At 39.5% G+C, this 18757-nt stretch overlaps 1 protein-coding gene across 3 annotated transcripts; it reads right to left on the bottom strand.

The window, feature by feature from the left end:
* Positions 1 to 273: 273 nt before the first annotated feature.
* Positions 274 to 13467, bottom strand: LOC130220739 (interaptin-like). Of its 3 annotated transcripts, none has more exons than XM_056452969.1 (6): positions 13419 to 13467; positions 10894 to 11020; positions 10418 to 10477; positions 7009 to 7071; positions 6319 to 6945; positions 274 to 3010 (listed from the first exon to the last, which is right to left on the bottom strand). In XM_056452969.1, exons 2-6 carry the CDS (start codon positions 10913 to 10915, stop codon positions 993 to 995), a joined length of 2790 nt encoding a protein of 929 aa, XP_056308944.1. In that variant the 5' UTR covers positions 10916 to 11020; positions 13419 to 13467; the 3' UTR covers positions 274 to 992. The 3 variants fall into 3 exon arrangements, with proteins under 3 accessions (XP_056308944.1, XP_056308945.1, XP_056308946.1); XM_056452970.1 differs by having other exon boundaries at positions 10894 to 11017; positions 13419 to 13440; XM_056452971.1 differs by lacking the exon at positions 10418 to 10477.
* Between the last annotated feature and the right edge of the window lie 5290 nt (positions 13468 to 18757).

The raw sequence follows: 18757 nt of genomic DNA, 5'->3' as shown, positions 1-18757 counted from the left end.
CCTTGTTGTCCAAATGTTTCCTTTAATTCCCCTTGAGTTATCCCAATTCTCTTCAGCTTGAAGGCATAGGGCTACAGGACCACACTCGAAACCAAGGGGTACAAAAATTTCCCTGAATACACCAGCTACAATGGCAACATGACTGCACATGCGAGTCAGGAGGTTCACAAATTTAAGTATTTTGTAGTAACAAGTAAGTTTTAATAAAGTCACAACGGCGTTTGTGTTTTACGATCATGCTTTTAAAAAACTATTAAATAAAGTCGCTAAATCTATGATCCATAATAAAAACTTTATTGTGTATAAATTTACAGTGCAAGAAGTTGTCTTGGGACTGTAATCTGTAAAAGCGAACAGAGTCAATTTGGCCTGCAATGTAGAGATTTAAGAGCCTTGGGTTCTCGAAGAATTCTCACTCACTCCTTGTATCTCAATAAGCAAAAAAATGTACATACTCAGACGTCCACTAGAATGAGATTCATAAATCTGATGAGGTCAAGTTCTTTGTATCTTCACTTCATTGCCTCTAAGATTCACCAATGGACAAAGACAGAGGAAATGTGCTTACAGCAGTTATGAAGATGGTGTGGAGTAACACATTCTCCCATGTGTTCATAATGATGTTAGTACATCTGGCTGTGAGTATGAAAGCTGGCGTATGTGTAGCTTTTCTGTATTCAGTGTTGATAAATGAGACCTGCTAATCTGTTTGGTCTTCAGCTGGATCTTTGGTTGAGGTTTGATTATTTTTAAGTCTGATAGTGTATAATTTCATATTCATTTTTTGTGCCCAACTTGTCTTATTTTCAGATGCCATTATTAATGAATTAAGTCGTAAAATAGTTAAAGTAAAAATTAAAGTAAAAATTAAGACTTGAGATGGAGTTCCTCCTCTTCCTCTGAGATGTTGAGTTTGGACTCTTGTTGATGAATGTAATAGAAACTCACAATTAACTGATCTGAAGAGAAAGAAGAGGTGTAAGTCTGATTCTTTATCTTTTCCAATACATGTATTTATCCAAACTCTCAATAGCATCTCGTTTTGAGTATTTTCTCCACTCATCTGAGATCTTACTTCTCCCTTCAAATCTTTCCTTGTACTCTTTTTCCAGATCTTTCTGGAATCTACAGACAAACCACTTCCAGTAAGGCTGTTTAGAGAGATCATGAGTGATGCTCCAGCGTGCATAAACTCCTCCTGCTCTTCTATAATATCTCCAGGGGAACATTCCCTCTGGTGTGTTAAAATTCTGACCACTTGCCACTAAATCTGTACAAATATCAGCACAGAGATTTGGAGAGTAATTTTGTCCATTAATTCCTCTCACTCTGTGGAAAGGAACACTGTGATCTTCATGATGGTTTTCTTTGGTGTTTGTGCAGGTGACTCCACAGAACGGACACTGAACCCAACAGCACTGACAGAAGTGATCAATCAGAAACTCATCTGGCCTGAACTTATAGTCCAGCTTTACTGGAAATGTGTCTGTGTTGAATCTCCTGCTGATGTCTGACATTACAGCAGGAAGCTCTTGTCTGATCACATCTTCTAGGAGTCTGAAATCATCAACATCATCATGTTTGACTCCACTGAGGTCTTCTTCAGAGAAGATCAGCTGATCTGAGAGCTGCTGTGTGAAACTCTTCAACCACAAACCAACATCTCCACTGTTGACTTGAACATGTTCAGTAGATTGATGTGCTGCGTTCATGATCTTCTGCTGCAGGAGTTTAATGTTCTCCTTCATCTTGGGTAAAACACTGATGCTGAACTTCTCTCTGATGTAGCGACTGACTTCATCTCTGATGAAACTCTTGAAGTGACCTCTGGGATAATGAATGTAGTTCATGTATTTGTCAAAGTCCTCCTCTTCTGCCAGTGTCTTCAGGATGTGTTTCTCCAGATTTGATCTGTTTCCATTCAGCGATTCACAGTTTTTCATAATCTCTTCTGATATATCTCTGGCAGTTTTCTTGTAGATGCTCTGCTCAATGGGATCCTTCAGTTTCTGACAGATGATCTCAGCAAAAATGGCCACTGACTTTGCTTGGCTTCTCTTCAGTTCATCTTCATGCTGTTGTTGAAGGAGTTTCACTTTTAAAATTTCAAAATTATTCTGTTGATCTTCTCTCAGTCTCTTCTCTAAATCCTCTAGTTGTTCTTGTCTCTCTCTTTTTGTTGTTTCTTCCTTTTTGATTATTCCTTCTATTTCACTTTTGAGTCTCTCAATCTGTTTACCTAAAATCTTTCTCTCTTTCTCCTGATTCTGTCGTTCCTCTTCCACCATCATCTTTAGTCTGTCTTTCTCTTTCTCTAGTCTTTTCATCTTTTCTTCTGTTTCTCTGACTCTGTCAATCAGAATCTTCATCTGTTGTTCTTGTTTTTCTCTCTCCATCTCTCTGAACATCTTACATGAGTAGAAGCTTCCTCCGTTTGCCTTCACCATGTTGTCTATCATCTTCAGTAGATCAGACACTTGTGTTCGGTCTTCAGGCTGATTATTGTTGATCACATGGTATCTGTTTCCACAAGTTTCAAGCAGTGTTCTGACCACAGATCCAGGTTTTCCCAGAAACTCTTTAATGGTTTGATTCTTCAAGAAGTCTCCTCTGGTGAAGAGCACCACGGTGAACATTAGAGAGTTTTGACCAAACGTCTCCTGGATAAACTCCACTGATTTTGCCTCTTCTTTAGTGAATCTCTGTCCTAAACTAAGCACGATGATGAACACATGTGGTCCAGGCAGAATCATGGAGATGCAGTTGCTGATTTCTCTCTGGATCTCCTCTTTACTTAGTTCAGTATCAAACAGTCCTGGAGTGTCGATCACAGTGATGCGTCTGTCATTGATTTTAGATGATTCTCTCTGACTCTCTTCAGTAACAGATTCTTGAGATGTGCCTGCTGCAAACACGTCTCTTCCCAAGATTGTGTTTCCTGTTGAACTTTTTCCAACTCCAGTTTTTCCCAGAAGAACAATCCTCAGTTCATCTTCTCTCTCAGCTGAACCTGTAAAAAGGAATCAACATTAGTCTGTCTTTTGAACATGATTAAAAAATGCCCTTTTCTTGCTTGTTTGTGTCTTTAGATTGTAGTTTGATGTAGTTGTTTATTGATTAGTTCAATGGTTTCCATGTGTGTTCTAGTTAGTCTTATTTGTCCAGTTTATATGTAGGCCTTGGTGTTGTGTTCTTTGCTTATTTTAAGGAAAAACTTGCTTAATTTTTAGTGTTTGAAATAAAATATCATCAGCATTAGATCCAGGGTTACAACGGAGAGACACTGAAGTCTCAATGTGATTTTGTTTCTTCTGATAATTCGGGCATGTTTCATAAATATGTTGGTTAGAATTAATGTAAAAAACACACAAGTACACAGTTTCTAGCATATAGCTTATTTAAGGTAGTTAATTGAGTAGTCATTCAGATGAAAGTACCGGAAAAATGACAGTTCGTCTAAGCTACATTTGTTCCAACTGTCTCCCCAATAAATAATACCCATTTATTGATGTATGTTATAATTGAACATAAAATGACTTGAAAATGTAAATCAATATTTGAAGAGTTCAGATGCAAAACCCTCTAAGTGCCATCTGAAATTATCTTCTTTAAGGAGGCTTTTTCCCAGCGTCCTATGTTTGTGTTCAGTTATTTCACTTTGAAGGCAATGCAAAGGCAAAGTAAATGTTTAACATAAAAAGAGATTTACTGAACATACACAGGACCTTGAGAAAAAACGAGAAAACTTTAGGAGAAAATTTCAGATGGCATTTAGAGGTTTTTGCATCTGAACTCTTCATTTCTTAATGTATATAGTTTATGAGAGTAACATTGTGTTTTAGTCACCAGCAGTGTTGCTCTTGCAGGCTGCTGGAGATCACTCACATTCAACTCCACTACAGATCCCATCACGCACTTCACTCACACACCTGGCCCAGATCTCCCTTGATATCAAACCCAAAGCTGAAGCTTGTGAAGACCTTGTGATTACCTGGCCTATGTACACACCACACACACACCTCTGTGTCTTGTTAGCTGTAACATTTCAAAGCATCCTTTTTGTTTTAAGTTATAAAGAAACTTCATTTGGACCCTCACCTCCATTGTACCCTGACTCCCTATGTTACAGAAGACTCAGCCACATCATGGGTCCAGCAGAACAACTCCTTCAGCTCAGCCAAGGAGTGAACACCCTCGAAGACCACATCTGTAAGTTTTTGGACACTGCAAACTACTCAGACCTCCCAGACTGTATGCTCATTGACTGTGTTTATCATGGACGAAATGAACCATTCAAACTCGACTAATCCAGTTCGGTCCTTGAGGATGTTTCCAAGAAGCTGGATGTAACCCTACAGTTCAGTGCATGACCCTGTACAGTTGGCAAGGTGGAGGAGGAAACCACTAAATTCTTTTTTGGGGAATGGGGGGGGGGACTCAACAGCAAGACCTGCCTGCTTCAGGGCTTGCCACTCACAAAATGTCCACCAGCAGTCCGCTGCCGCCAGAGTGGTCGGCACCAGATCCTTCTTTAATTCCTTCTGTAGTGGTGGGCGTCAGAACCTCCCAGGTCCCAAGTTACCGTTCCCCCTTTGTCTTTGTAGATCCAATCAGGCCAAAGAAACTCTTGTTCATAAACTTCGCTGGACACTATCTACCGCATTTACATGACTTGTTTAGCCACCTCATCCTTAACACTGCCCCCTGCCCATAACATTTATACACAGGACAACTCTGCTCAATTTAGAATAAATTACGCTTTTAATAAAGTAGACTTTAAGAGACTCTTGTAGACTCTTACAGATACATGTGGACTACTTGAAGATGCTGTTTGACTGAAGAACAACCAGCACGTCTCAATAAAAAATTCTGCTTGTAACGAGTCTCCTGGTCTGGGCTCTGAAATTTACTGCAACACTTAATAGGGACAAAACTGAATTATACTGTCACAATCATCAGCTGGAGTGCCAGTGAGATTCACTAATGGTCACTTTACCCAATATTCTTGCCCCTCTGACCTGAAATAGACTGCTCAAAAAAATAAAGTGAATACATAACACAACGTAACTCCTAGTCAATCACAATTCTGCCCACTTAAGAAGCAACACTGATTGACAATCAATTTCACATGTTGTTTTACAAATTAAATAGGCAAAAAGTGGAAACTATAGGCAATTAGCAAGACTCCCCTAATAAAGTAGTGGTTCTGCAGGTGGTGACCACAGATCACTTCTCAGTTCCTATGATTTCTTGCTGATGTTTTAGTCACTTTTGAATGCTGGCAATGCTTTCACTCTAGTGGTAGCATGACACGGACTCCACAACCCACACAAGTGGCTCAGGTTGTGCAGCTCATTCAGGATCGCACATCAATGCAAGAAAGTTTGCTTTGTCTGTCAGCATAGTGTCCAGAGCATGAAGGCACTACCTGGAGACAGACCAATCAGGAGACATGGAGGAGGCAATAGGAGGCCAACAACTCAACAGCAGGACCCAACCTTTGCCTTTGTGCAAGGAGGATCAAGAGGACAACTACCAAAACCCTGCAAAATGACCTCCAGCAGGCCACAAATGTGCATGTGTCGGCTCAAACATTTAGAAACAGACTCCATGAGACTGGTATGAGGGCTTGACAAGATCTGATCTGATTATCGTCCAGTCTGTCTGGAAGGATATGAAGAAATAGAACAAACTGAGACTAAAAACTCAATCCAGAACAACTTTGGCAACATCTCTAAGATGTTTCAAAAAACCGAGCAGCAAAGCTACCTGAAAAACTCTGGGCAAGTGTAGCGAGTGTTTTAAATGCGAAATGTGGTCATATCAAATGTTGATATGTTGTTATCATAAGTTAATGGATAAATAAAATGTATGTATGCATTATTTTTGAAAGCATCCTCATTTTACAGGATTTTACACAAGCGCCTAAAACTTTGAACAGTACTGTAGATCTGCAGGCAGGTTTTTTTGAAGCATCTTTGAGATATTGCCAAAATTCTTCTGGATTGAGTTTCAGGTCTGAGTTTGTTCAGTTTCTTCATGTCATTCCTGACAGACTGGATGATGATCAGATTAGATCTCTATGTGGAGCACTTGCTTTTGGCAGACAATAATCTCAGTGTATAATTACAATTAATGACAAAAATAATGTTGGCAAATATAAACTGATATTTCAAACTGACATGCTACAGAAAAATATAGAAATAACCCACTTTAAACCTATTTTTGGTGAAGATCCCAGTGGACAAGACTTTTGCACGGTAGAAAAAAAAATCTTGCCCCCCATTTTTAAACCCAAATTCATTTTCAACTCAGTACCTTGTGACAGAAAGTGTGTCTCCAGTGAATGAAGTTTCTTCTTCATCTCTTCATATTTCATCAGTTTTTTCATCTGCGCCTCCAGAAATGTCTCTGTGGAGTAAAAGCCTCCTCTGTTTTCTTCCAGCATCTTCTCAATGTTCTCCATCAGTGTGGACACTTGTGTTTTAGGATTAAAGTAATGATGTCTTCCTCCAAAACTCTGAATGACTGAATGAGCCTGTGTTTCTTCATTGAGTTCTGCTGTCTGATGCTCTGAATTCTGCATGATGAGGATCATCATGTGTTTGTTGATTCTGGAGCTGAAGATCTTCTGGAGCTCCTCCATTTCTGCTCTGTCTTCATTATTGAGTGGAGCATCAGGAATAATGAGGAGGAAAGCATGAACTCCAGGATGACAGCGAGACACACAGCGGACAGTCTGACGCATCACTTCCTCCTCTGAGAACCCAGTGTTGAACAGAGCTGGAAGCTCCAGCACATTGATCAGTCTAGCATGAAGATCCACATCTGTCCTTGCACTCTTGGATCTTCTGTGTGTGTGTTGCAGGATCAGCTCTGAGATGGAGGATTTCAGTGAGGCGTCACTCCCACACACCAACACATTCAGCCTCTCACTGTCTGAAACTGCAGAAGAAGATTAAAAACTATTCATACAGCACCAGAAACATCAGGTATGGTCACACTCACGTGTCTGTGTGTCCTGTTTCTCCACTGTGTCTTCAGCAGAACCCAGGGATGGTTCATCATCCACTTACATAAAGACAAATGGTTTAGTTAGCATGATGATATAGAAGCAAATCTGGAAAATCTTTATCCACTGCAGTCATACAGAACTGAATAGAAGACGACTATTAAATATGGGACCAACTTTAGTCTACTTCAGTTGGGTGATTAAAATGATTTGACTTTTGAATTATTGACTGTTGATATTATTCTTCTAGGGTCACTAACAACATTATGTGGCTTTTGATTGGATTGTAAATGTTTTGTTAAAATCCAAAGTAAATTTTGGATTTAAAAGATACATTTCTTGCATTGGCTTTAACGTTTTATAACTTAAACATGCATAATTTAATTTGCCCTTTAGTGTCCTTTGTATTCGTCATACACTGAGGGTGTACTCACACTAGGCTAAACGAACCGTGCCTGGGCACGTTTTACCCCCATTTCCCAGTTTGTTTGACAAGTGTGAGTGCTCCATGCTGTGCCTGGACAAGGTTCAGTTGGCCAGCCCTGGCCCAGTTGGAAGAGGTTCGGTTGGGCTCAGGCACAGTATGCTTGTATTGCGAGTGCAAAGCACGCCTGAGTGTGAAACTGAAGACACGACGTCACTATTAAGGTACTGTTTTATATGGATTTATTAATCAATCTTACTTTTCAATTTAAGCAAACTATTATAGTTTATGAAAGACACAAACACATGGTGCACCTTCAGCAAACCTCCTAATACCTGCAGCACGAGGACTTCATGAACATTTATGAGCATCACAGGTGGTGGATCAGTTCAGCAAAATATTTGATTGTGTAACTCATACCTGCTAACATTCGGATCATAAAATCCGGGGGTGCACACGAAGTGAAGAGCGAGACGGGGGTGCGCGCGAACTGAAGAGCGGGGGTAAAGGTCCATGCAAACTGAAGAGCGGGGTTGAAGGTGCGCGCAAACTAGGTAGTAGGTTGGTACGGTGCGCATGGGGACTGAACCAATAAGCTGAGAAGCTGAAGGGGCAGGGGATGGAATTCCAGGAGTTTTCCGGGAGACAGAACAATACGGGAGGTGGCCGGGAGATGGGTCTGAAATAAGGGAGACTCCTGGTAAAAACGGGACTGTTGACAGGTATGGTGTAACTGCATCCCAAACAACTAAAAACAATACTAAACGATATAACTAAAGCAATGTCCACTGTGCTGAGCGAGAGCGCTTCTCTTCTGTTAAACTGAACAGTCGAATCATCAATAAGGTAAGTGTGCTCTGGCTCAGAAGGTAAAGATGCAGTGTGAGTGCAGGACGTCAGGGGAAAGGGGATGGGGGACAATCAGGCCCCGGCATGGTTCAAGGCAACCGTGCCTAATGTAAGTACACCTTCAGACTCATCTGAGAAACAAATGATGACCTTGCCATTGTTGCTAACGCTGTAGTCTATTGATTAAGCTAAAGGAATGTGTAAAGAGCCCCTATTATGGGTTTTTGAAAATTACCTACCATGTAGTGTGTAACACAGCTCTAAGTGAAGTGAAATATCCAGCTAAGGCCTAAATTTGAAAGTGGACAGTTTTTAAAACTATCGATTCATCTAAAAAAAGAGTCGACTCATAGTGGTTCGAATGAATCATCTTGATAACGAGTCTTTAGCCGTTCCAGCATGATGTGGCTACGAAACATAAGCCCACCAATTGTTGTGCACACACCCACTAACACAGCAATAAAGAAAAAGAGTAAGATGAACAGATCCTGAAGACATGAGTCATGAAGACGCTGTGCTTACCTGGATATTATTGGAGGTGTGAGGGAAAGGAGTGCTTTAGCAATCTACACACTTACAATGCGGGAGTCATCGGCCGTTTGTTAAAGGAAGGATCAGAAAAGACTATTGATGTATGAGACTTTGTCAGAGCTTGACAGGAACTTTCAGTACACAGCTCATGGATTAGTTTCTTTCTCCATTTTGTAATGGACAGACAATACACCAGGGGTACGTACAAAATAAGGACAGTTTATTAGGCACGCAGTCAAACAAAGGCAGGCTGCTGCACGCTGGGCTTCGGCATTTCACAAGTGTAAGTAAATGGTTGCCCCCTTGCTTTCTCTAGCTTGCAAATGATGTATTTAATTGTGTTTTGTTACTTGTAACCGCTTGTACTGTATCAGGTTAACTCTTTATATTCTCATATTGTGTCTAATGCCACTCAAAGCGTTGAAAACGCGTTGCATGCTGCTTTACAGACTTAAATGTGTTTGTGAGCTCGCGTTCCACTGCCGTTTGACATTGCTATGGCCACCATCAGCTGTTCCTACACACGTGCAGCGGTCAAGGTTCAGAATAGTTTAGTTTTTGCTGCTGTGTGGATTAAAACTGAATGTGTGTCATGGTTAAGAGTAGAGCAATATGCTGGTGTTTAACTGCACTGCATTAATGCACTCCTGCACACACAAAAAATCCAGGAGACTGGGGGGTTAGGTTCAGGGGTGAGGTGTCTGAATAACACTGTTGAGAACTGGCTACTGTTGAGAACTGGTGTTAGTAAGTTTACTATGAAGCGTGTTTCGGGCATCCGCTGTGATCGGATCCTATACCAATGTTGACAACTCCGGGGGCTTGATAAGCGCTGGGCATTTTACTGAGCAATCGACCAATCGTAAAAGGCTGTCATCGGTCCAATCAGCGCAGATTATCACTGAATGATTTATATGGGAGTCCTGTGACGCTCCAGAGACAGACGAGTCTTCGCTGAGGCCAGCTTCCAGCCTCCGCCACTGAGACTGCAGCTCTGCACAAGACGTTTGGCCAGCAGAGAAATTAAAATGGTCGTGCCCAACTGAGCCTGGTTTCTCTCAAGGTTTGTTTTCTTCACTTCCGCCATTAGTGAAGTTTTTTTTCCCTCTCCGCTGTCGCCACTGGCTTGCATGGTTCAGGATCTGTAGAGCTGCGCATCGTTGGATTTGCTCTTCAGTATTTGGACTCTCAGTAGTGATTATTAAACCACACTGAACTGAGCTAAACTGAACTGAACTTGAACACTACAAACTGAACTACACTGTTCCTATTTACTGTGACCTTTTATGTGAAGCTGCTTTGACACAATCTACATTGTATAAGCGCTATACAAATAAAGGTCAATTGAATTGAGTCGCTGGGATAATTAGGTAAAAATAAATGCAGATTATAAGACCATGATAGTGTTTTTTGACCTTGCATGCATATCGGTATATTGTTGGAGACCCATAAAACCAAAATATAACCCTTTTTAATGTATAATAGGGGCTCTTTAACATCACAGATAGAAATGAAATTAAAGCATGTACAGTAAGAGTTTTGACAGACTTATTTAGTTTGATTTTGGAGGCTTTTGTGTACTGACATATGTAAAGACTTACATGAAGGAGGTCTGTGCCTGCTGTGTGCTCTCTTGTGAGCAGTACTGCTACTTGCAGACTCTGTATGAAACAGATGCCTTATGTTCAGTTCATAAAAGACAAATGAATAGCCGTGCAATTCTGCACAGAGGCAATCAGCACTGATGGTTAAAGCGGAAGTGTGAGAAGCTGAGAATACTGGAGGATCAGATTAGTGTTTGTCAGTGTTTTTGACTTGTGGAGATTATCCCTTCGACAATGTTTTAAAATACAATTTACACATTAGAATTTTCACTTAATACAAAAGTTCTTCAGTGTTATATGAATCTCTTTGTTTGTCCAAATTAGGGTCTTGGACTCAATTTAAGCATAAATGATAAAGAACAGAAGTGAAGCAGAGGGTGATGAGAGAGACACTTCACATGCAGGATAACCAGAATAAAAAAGGTTTTCAGAGTGATTTAATGAATCGTTAATCTGATCTGTGTGTAATTCACCTCTATCTTTTCCCCGGAACATGTTGATATTGTGTTTTCTATCTCATCTTCATCTTCAGTTGATCATCTTTTCTGTCTGTTCATCGTCCTGTAAAAGATTCATCAGTCCTGAGACTCTGGACACCTGCTGTGAGTCAATAAACAAACACATTGATTCAGATTCACTTCATTGAGTCATTAAACAATTACACCAATTCAGCTTCACAGCAGCACTGTTGTTTAGGGCCTTTATTCTGTAAAAACAACTGTCCTGGATGTATTTTATCCTGCTTATTACTAAGATATTTCCACAAAACATAAAAATTAGACACAAACATTGTTCTGAGCCATAATAGCCAAACATTTTCACTGATGGTGAAGCCGATTCAAAGTTCCCAAAAGAACCTGTGTTATTTATTGGTTGTTATGTCTGGATAACCTACCCTGCAATGTTGCAACTGACCAATCAGAATGAAAAATTTCAGACAGCCGTGTAACAAGACATGATGATAAACATAAACCAGTCAAAAGAAGAAACTTCTCTGACCGAGAGAGAGAGAAAGTATTAAATGCATAAGCTTCAGCTGTCTTGGCAAGCAAATTCAGCAACGTTGTGATTAAATAAGAGCTATTCTGCAAAGTGTCTGTAATTTGCAGTCTTTTATGTGTTATTAAACAGCGCTTCATCTTGATAGCAGACAGTCTGACTTAAGTAACACTAATGCGCACTATATAGCACACCTAAATGACCCCTCCCTTCCCATAATCTCAATTATATGTTAGGCCCTTTTTAAGGTTTTTAAGGTTTAATTTTTGCTAATGTTTATTTAATGCTAATGAAAGTGTGTTAGCCTAATAAAACAGATCTTACACCAAAACACCCGTTAACTCTGTTTCAAATGATTAAATTCATACAAGCAGACCTACAGCTTTATATAATATTAATAATCAATTTCCAAAATCTCAATTTTCTCTTGTTTAACTATTGATAAAAACTAAAAGAAAAGTCATCTTAGTTCTTGTGGGGATGAATTTTACTCAGTGCCCTGTAATAAAACAACTAAAACTCTGGAATCTGTATAAAAAGGCCCAGGATAGACATTAAGATTGCCCGCTTCCCTGAACTTTCCTTCCCCTCTGGCACTGATAAATACTCAGGTGTGAGTATCTTAAATCAAAGGTATCTTTGATAACTTTTGATTTAATCACAAACAGAGGAGTAAATCTTTAAGTCACTGGTTAACTTTAATAAAAGAATCAATCATTGCTCTCATGGTGTAATTAAAGAGAAGGACGAAATGTTTCAGGGTCGCAAGACTGTATCCAGACCGGCCCTTAGTGAAGAGCACTCAAGCTCAACACTGTATAATTTAGGCTTCCATTTATACTCTTAGATTTATCTTTAAACAATTGATGTTGTGCATTTATTTCTGCAATTGGCATGGTAAACTTTCATCTGTAAAATAAAGTGTTAAGTTTTGAGGCATTCTGAATTCTCCTGAAATCTTTTATATCAGTAGATTATGTGGAGGCTTTTGCTACCTCGATCTGTGTACATGATATCCAAGCTAATCACACGAGACTGTATAAAGCTGTCGGCCCTTCAGCTCTGAGACAATTTCTGACAATTTCAATTTCTGGAAATTGCTAATTTAGCAAGTTGTACAGAAATGACCAAATTAAGTACACTCTTAATACAAAAGAGCAGGAGGAAACCAGACTAATTGTGCATTAGTTAACCCTGCATCCTCTGACTAACTTCAGAATGTCGAGATCATGTCTGTGAGAAACATGCAAAACTCTGTGTGGCATCGGGTCCCTAATGAACATATAGTTGAAGAGTATGGGATCAGAGATAAATCAAAACTCTAAACTGATTCATGAGCTACAAATGTGACCTATTCCTAATTAGAAATACTGTCTACATTTGATGATAAAATCTTTTTTTATCAGAACTCTTTTTAGAAGTGCCAGAACAGGCTTACATGCATTTAACCTTCGACCATTCGTTAGATTCTATCATTGAGCCAATAGAATGAAATCTTACATTATCTTTTAGACAACCAAACAGGTAAAGCAGACCTTCATACTAACTGAAAAACCTGCGTACATGAGCTGAGACCAGATGTGAGACTTGATCATAGCTACCGCTCACGTCCATATTGATAAATCCCAATGTTTGTGTTCTAATGACAGTATGCCCACTTTGTGTTGTATGTTAATTTAATAAATGCAAATAAAAACAATCACAAAACCAAAAACATTACTGAGATCTGCTTCTTCAGACAGTAAAGAACACATTGAGAATTATAGTTTAGCAAATCTGTGCTGAACAACATGAGCTTTGACCTTCATCTGTACATGAAGAATCTCTAAGAACAAATGTGGATTGTTTTTGATGTGATTCTGACCAAGCTGAAAGTGAAACTCACAGATGTCGCTGCAGTTCATACAGTTAATCACATTTATTATTAGGAGGTTTATTTATCATGTACATTTCTTTTAACAAACAAAGAGAGTATTTGTAATGAAAAGTGATGCTGTACCTGTGTGTCGCAGTTTCTCCGTGTCCAGAGGTTTGTGTTTGTCAGTGAGATCAGGAAGTGGTTTGCAGGTGGAGTCTTAAAAATAAAACTGAAGAAACCTGTTTAGTAACATTCAGTAGAGGTAAAAGTTTAAGCAACACTTTTTGGAGAAAAATGAGACATCATTTGATTCAATGACAATAAAACAGCTGCTCACTATAAAGATATTCAACAGCACAGACAGAAATCTGTCTATTCATTTCTATCCGTGAACATATTCTTTGTGCTAATAACTCTGTAGTGTGTGTTGTGCTTGCTGTCTATTTGACAGGTGTTTTCTCAACAGAATAATCATCATCTTGAGGTCATCTTTATCATGTCACCTGAAGTGTAGCCCTTTTAGCATCACATTTGTCATCCCCTTTCAGAGTAAAACTGAAATGATATGTGTGCCATTGTTTTTTCTGTGTGCCAAATTATTTGTTTACTCAGGATTTACCAAGCCAGAGGTCATGGATTCCTCTTAAGGGGAACTGGACTCTTGATGTATTGGAAGCAGCTGTTTCCTGAGTTATTTGTCATTGTATGTGTTCATTCTTTTTAAGTAAATTCCTTTGAACGCAAGATAGACATTCGGTGTAGCAGCAAGCTGCCAGCTTGGATGTTGATAGTACCAGAAGACAGCCGAGAGTACAAGAAACAGCCTTGAGTATAAAACAGATTGTGTGTGTGTGTTCTATTCGAGTCAATTATGGATTATGCTTACAGGTCTGGGGTCAGCTTTAAATAGCCTAGTGACTGTCTGACTTTTGTATGCTTGACGTCTAAGTAATCATTTAAAGTAATCAATGAAGTAATCATAGGGAGATATTGCTTGGAATTGTACACACACACACATGGACATTGTTTTACTCTGCATTTCTGTATTTTAACCAATCATGTTAAAACATCTTTATGTATGCCATTTTTTAGGGAGCAATCCAGAGAAAAATATGACCCTAACTGGACTGGACTGGACTTGAGGATGGTTTGCAGATTCATCAAGCAGAAGCCAAGCGCTGTTGGTAAGATTGCCGTCTCAATCTCTCGCTGCTTTTGGTGTTAAACTCTGAATGAAATATGACTGAAAAATTAAGGAATATGTTCAGTCTCCACAGAAATAAGGAAATAAATGCAGTAAAAAGCTCAGCTATGAAGCTTTTGGGTTAAAATGTTCTTAAAACTGATTAAAAAATGATTATTCTTGCATTTGATTGTGATTAAAAATCAAAACATTGATTGTGTTGAGTGTAAAAGCACTCATTTTTAAAATGTATGTCAACTCTGGCTTGAATAAAAAGAATTGTCAAAATTAAATGAGCATGTACTGCTACCAGGTGGTTTCCCAGAGACAGGTATGATCCTCTTTTGGTCAAACAGAGTACAACCTAAGGCATGGTTACCCTGGGTACCTACCCAGGAAGGGGGGTGTTTAATATGACTTGAGTAAAAAGAAGTGTCAACATTTAAAGAGCATGTGCTGCTTCCCAGAGACTTTTGATCAAGCAGAGTGCAATCTAAGGCAGGGGCAGTCACCACTGCCAATGGGTAACTACCCAGGAAGGGGGGTGTTTAATGTGAAGGATGGTGCTGAATTGTGGTGATGCTCTGTCAGCCTAAAGCATTGTTAGAGGTCACCTGTTTTGAAGGTACAGTAGTCTGCCTGAATAATGATCTTGTCCAGTTCTGATCACAAAAAATGTGATCAAATTAACAATAATGATAAGAAAGCCTACAGGAGTGAGGTAAGCAGGCTGGCTTCATGGTGTAAGGACAACAGTTTCCACCTGAATGTGGAGAAGACGAAGGAGATTGTTGAACACTTTAGGAGAGCACACACCTAGCATGCTCTACTAACCTTCAATCATTCTGCAGTGGAAAGCATGAGCAGCACTAAGTTCCTGGGTGTGCACATCTCCGAAGACCTGTCTTGGAACCACAACATTGCATCCCCGCAAACTGAGGACAGCAAGAGCCCCATCTTCTGTCATGCACACCTTCTACAGTGTTGCCATCGAGAGCATCCTGGCCTGCTGCATCACTGTGTGGTACGGAGCCTGCACAGCGCCATGTCGGGAGACTTGTGAGAACAGCTGAAAGAATCATGACTGTCTCCCTCACCACCCTCTCAGACATCTACCGCTCCTGCCTTACCTGGAAAATCATCAGGATTGCAGGTGATCCATCCCACCCATCTCACAGCTACTTCAGCCTGCTGCCGGAGGATTCTGCACAGTCTCCGGGCCAGAACCAGCAGGCTGTCAGGAGACTCAATCCCCTCCAGCTCTACCTCATCTGCCTCCACCGCCGGCTACTACTACAAACACAGACAAATTGAGACAAATTGTCCAGAGAGCACCTTCACCATAACACACAGAAAATACAAAGAAAAATATGCAGAGAATTGAGTTTAATTTATTTAATTATTAAGTAATTAATTACTTAATATTAAGTAACTATAATAATAATTAGTCATTCTCTGTGTATGTGTGTGTCCTCAAGTTCTGAGGAACATAATAGTTTGGCTTTTGTATAAAACAGAGAGATACATTGAAAGACTATTGAGTCTGATGATTAAACAGCTGATGTAAGAAGTCAGTGAGAAGTACATGAACAAAAACATTAAGAAAATCAAAAGTGCAGGTTATAATGTTTAATTCTGATTATGTTGATTTAGTCAGAGTACAGTAATATGGTAGGATATGACAAGATGAGCAGATTAGAAGTTAATTAGATTTTTGAGGTTATACTGTTATGATGTATGATGATAAAATATTCCTAAACTTGACAAATGTAGGTTTATGAAGTATGTTTAATAATAATATGTGGACTATGGATGTGAGTTGAGAATTTTGGTAAAGTAGAAATTGGGAATTAATGCAGGTTTAATTGAAAATAATGATTGCTGTCTTATTTCTGTCAAAAGATGTTTTAGTTTGGATCTACTTAGGTTTGATCTCTGTTGAATTAGACCAAGATTATGTTTAACCTGTAAACAGTGGGAACAAAAGAAATGGATTGACAATCCATCTCCTTGCAGGATAATACATTGGAAATAGTAGTTCTGTAAAAACTAGTGTACCTTTCTTGGTTTTTAGGTAACAAGTTATATCCAGATCTAGTCTCTACGAGGTGACTAAGGGTCTGGCACAATGTCAGAAGTGCAATAACAATGCTTTATTCATTTTGTACCAGGAAATAAATATTTGGTAATATTAACTTAGTACAATAAGCTCACTGTAGCCAAGACTGAGAGGAGTGCTGGCACACTTCTTGTTAGTGATACACAGGAATGTGTCGCAACATTACAATTAAGTCATTGTTTGAATGAAAAGTAACATTGTTAGTGGACTTGACTGACACAGAGTTCAGAAAGGTGGTAAATAAACATGGTAATTGTGCTGAACTGGACCTTTGTGGTGCTGAAAAGTTTAATGAATGTTAATGCAAAAATGTGTCATTATGCCAAATTGAAGTTATTGACCATTGTTGAGGGTTATGTTGATGAATGTTTTAGAAACACGTGAAGACAACAGATGTTTATGCAGGTTATGATTATCCAAATCCTGTGTGGCTAAGGTCGAGTAGATCACATTTTGTGTCTAATCAGAGGAACTCTTAAGGCTTGTATACACCGGGGTGCTTATCGTTTGCGTTTATTGTCAGCTTTTTTTCGAGACGTTTTTCTGGATTCAAACCCAAGCGATTTTCACTGGCGTCGAGCAGAAGAGTATGCAAAATCACTCCTTGATGTTAGATGGCACTACACAACTGTAAGCTTCTGACCTACGCTTGAAACATAGAGGAAGAAGGCAGAAAATTGACATGCTTGTTGTTATGGATGGTTCAAGTAGAAGCTCCAGCTCTAGCGATGAGGAAATGATTATTGTTCACCAGTGCAATAAGCAGCTCCACATTCATATCGCCTCTGGGCATCTTCTTCAATGTGCGCTCGCATTGACAGTTTTGCGCTTGAGCACATCCAAGTGCTGTTTACTGTTGCATCAGCAGCTCTGTGCACATGAACAAAAATGGCAATCTGATTGGTGGAGAAGGTTTTGAGGCGTTTCTTTAAATATGATGCTTTACAACTGCCGTTTTGCACGTTGGTGTGCACAATCACATTGGCGCCCTTTATTTAGTCACAGGCATTAAACGTCGACAGAAATTGTGAACAGAAAGTGTCCCGGTGTGCACGGGCCTAGCCTTAGCCTGTGTAGCGGTTTTACTCTGATTGTGTGTTTTAGTCAATAAGATGACAGTGACAGTTTCAAGAAAAGCATTCAATTACGAAAAAGATAAAGAAAATAAATATATATATATATATATCCGAGAAACTCAACTGTCATTTAATACACAAGTCACAGCAGCATATATGCTTCCCACCTAAAAGGGTAAGTGGTCCAAACAGCTTGATCAGGCCCCAAACACCATTATATTGACCTAAATAAGCCAGCGATTTGAAAAATGCCACACACTGTGAAAAATAGACCTAAAAGATAAGATCCCATAAAGAAAAGGGTTTATAATATAATTATCAGGACTTATGACAATAAAGATATTGCAAACCCATTGACTGAACTTGTCATCCTTACATTTTGAGTCATGTTTTGAAATAACCTATTTACAGGCTTCACCATACTTCCGACCCTAGTCCTAACTGGAAGTGAAACTCTGCTGGAAGACAAAACCACAGATTCAGAGGTATTTGCACCTCTAACCAAAGCTCTGTTTGATACCAGTGAATATGTCTCAGAATGAGTTGTCACTTCAGAATGAACTATGACATCTTCACAACTTAAGGCATCAGACTGCACTGTTGAAAGACCTAGCAGTCCTAGAAGTTTTTCATGAACCGTCTTCTCTAAACCATTGTGGGTGTTGCGGATGTAGTAAGTGTGACACTGAGGGTTAAGAGCAACAACGACATAAGGTGTGAAGTCATCAGCTAGTTTTCTCCATCAACCTTCACCTTTGTTCGCCAACAAAACCTAGTCACCAACTTCAATCCTGCATCCTTTTGTCTTCTTGTTGTACAAGTTCGCTTGCCGTTTTGACTGGCTTAGGAATTAACTTGAGCAAGAGACAAAACTTCTTTTAAGTCATCCCTCAGACGTTTCACATAAGTATCATAGTCAGCAATGACACAGTCTCTTTCTATGCTGCTGAACATCACATCCACTGGAAGCTTGGGAATTCTGCCATACATTAGATAAAAAGGCGCATAGCTAGTTGACTCGTGGGCTGTGCAGTTATAGGCAAAGGTCTGAGTTTACATCTGCCGCCACTTTTGCTTGCTCCTTGGAGGTAATGACCTAATC

The sequence above is a fragment of the Danio aesculapii genome, chromosome 3 (assembly GCF_903798145.1).
Source record: "Danio aesculapii chromosome 3, fDanAes4.1, whole genome shotgun sequence".
Lineage (NCBI taxonomy): Eukaryota > Metazoa > Chordata > Actinopteri > Cypriniformes > Danionidae > Danio > Danio aesculapii.
Note: the sequence above shows the minus strand (reverse complement) of the source record. Positions and strands in the feature narration are given on the sequence as shown.

Bases quoted from the DNA above. Each gene is read 5' to 3' on its own strand.
- LOC130220739 (XM_056452969.1), bottom strand. From the start codon at position 10,915: ATGTTCCGGGGAAAAGATAGAG. The intron at 10,478-10,893 runs GTGAATTACACA...TGTTTCATACAG, and splicing joins GTTCCGGGGAAAAGATAGAG to AGTCTGCAAGTAGCAGTACT. The intron at 6,946-7,008 runs GTGAGTGTGACC...CTTCTTCTGCAG, and splicing joins GAAACAGGACACACAGACAC to TTTCAGACAGTGAGAGGCTG.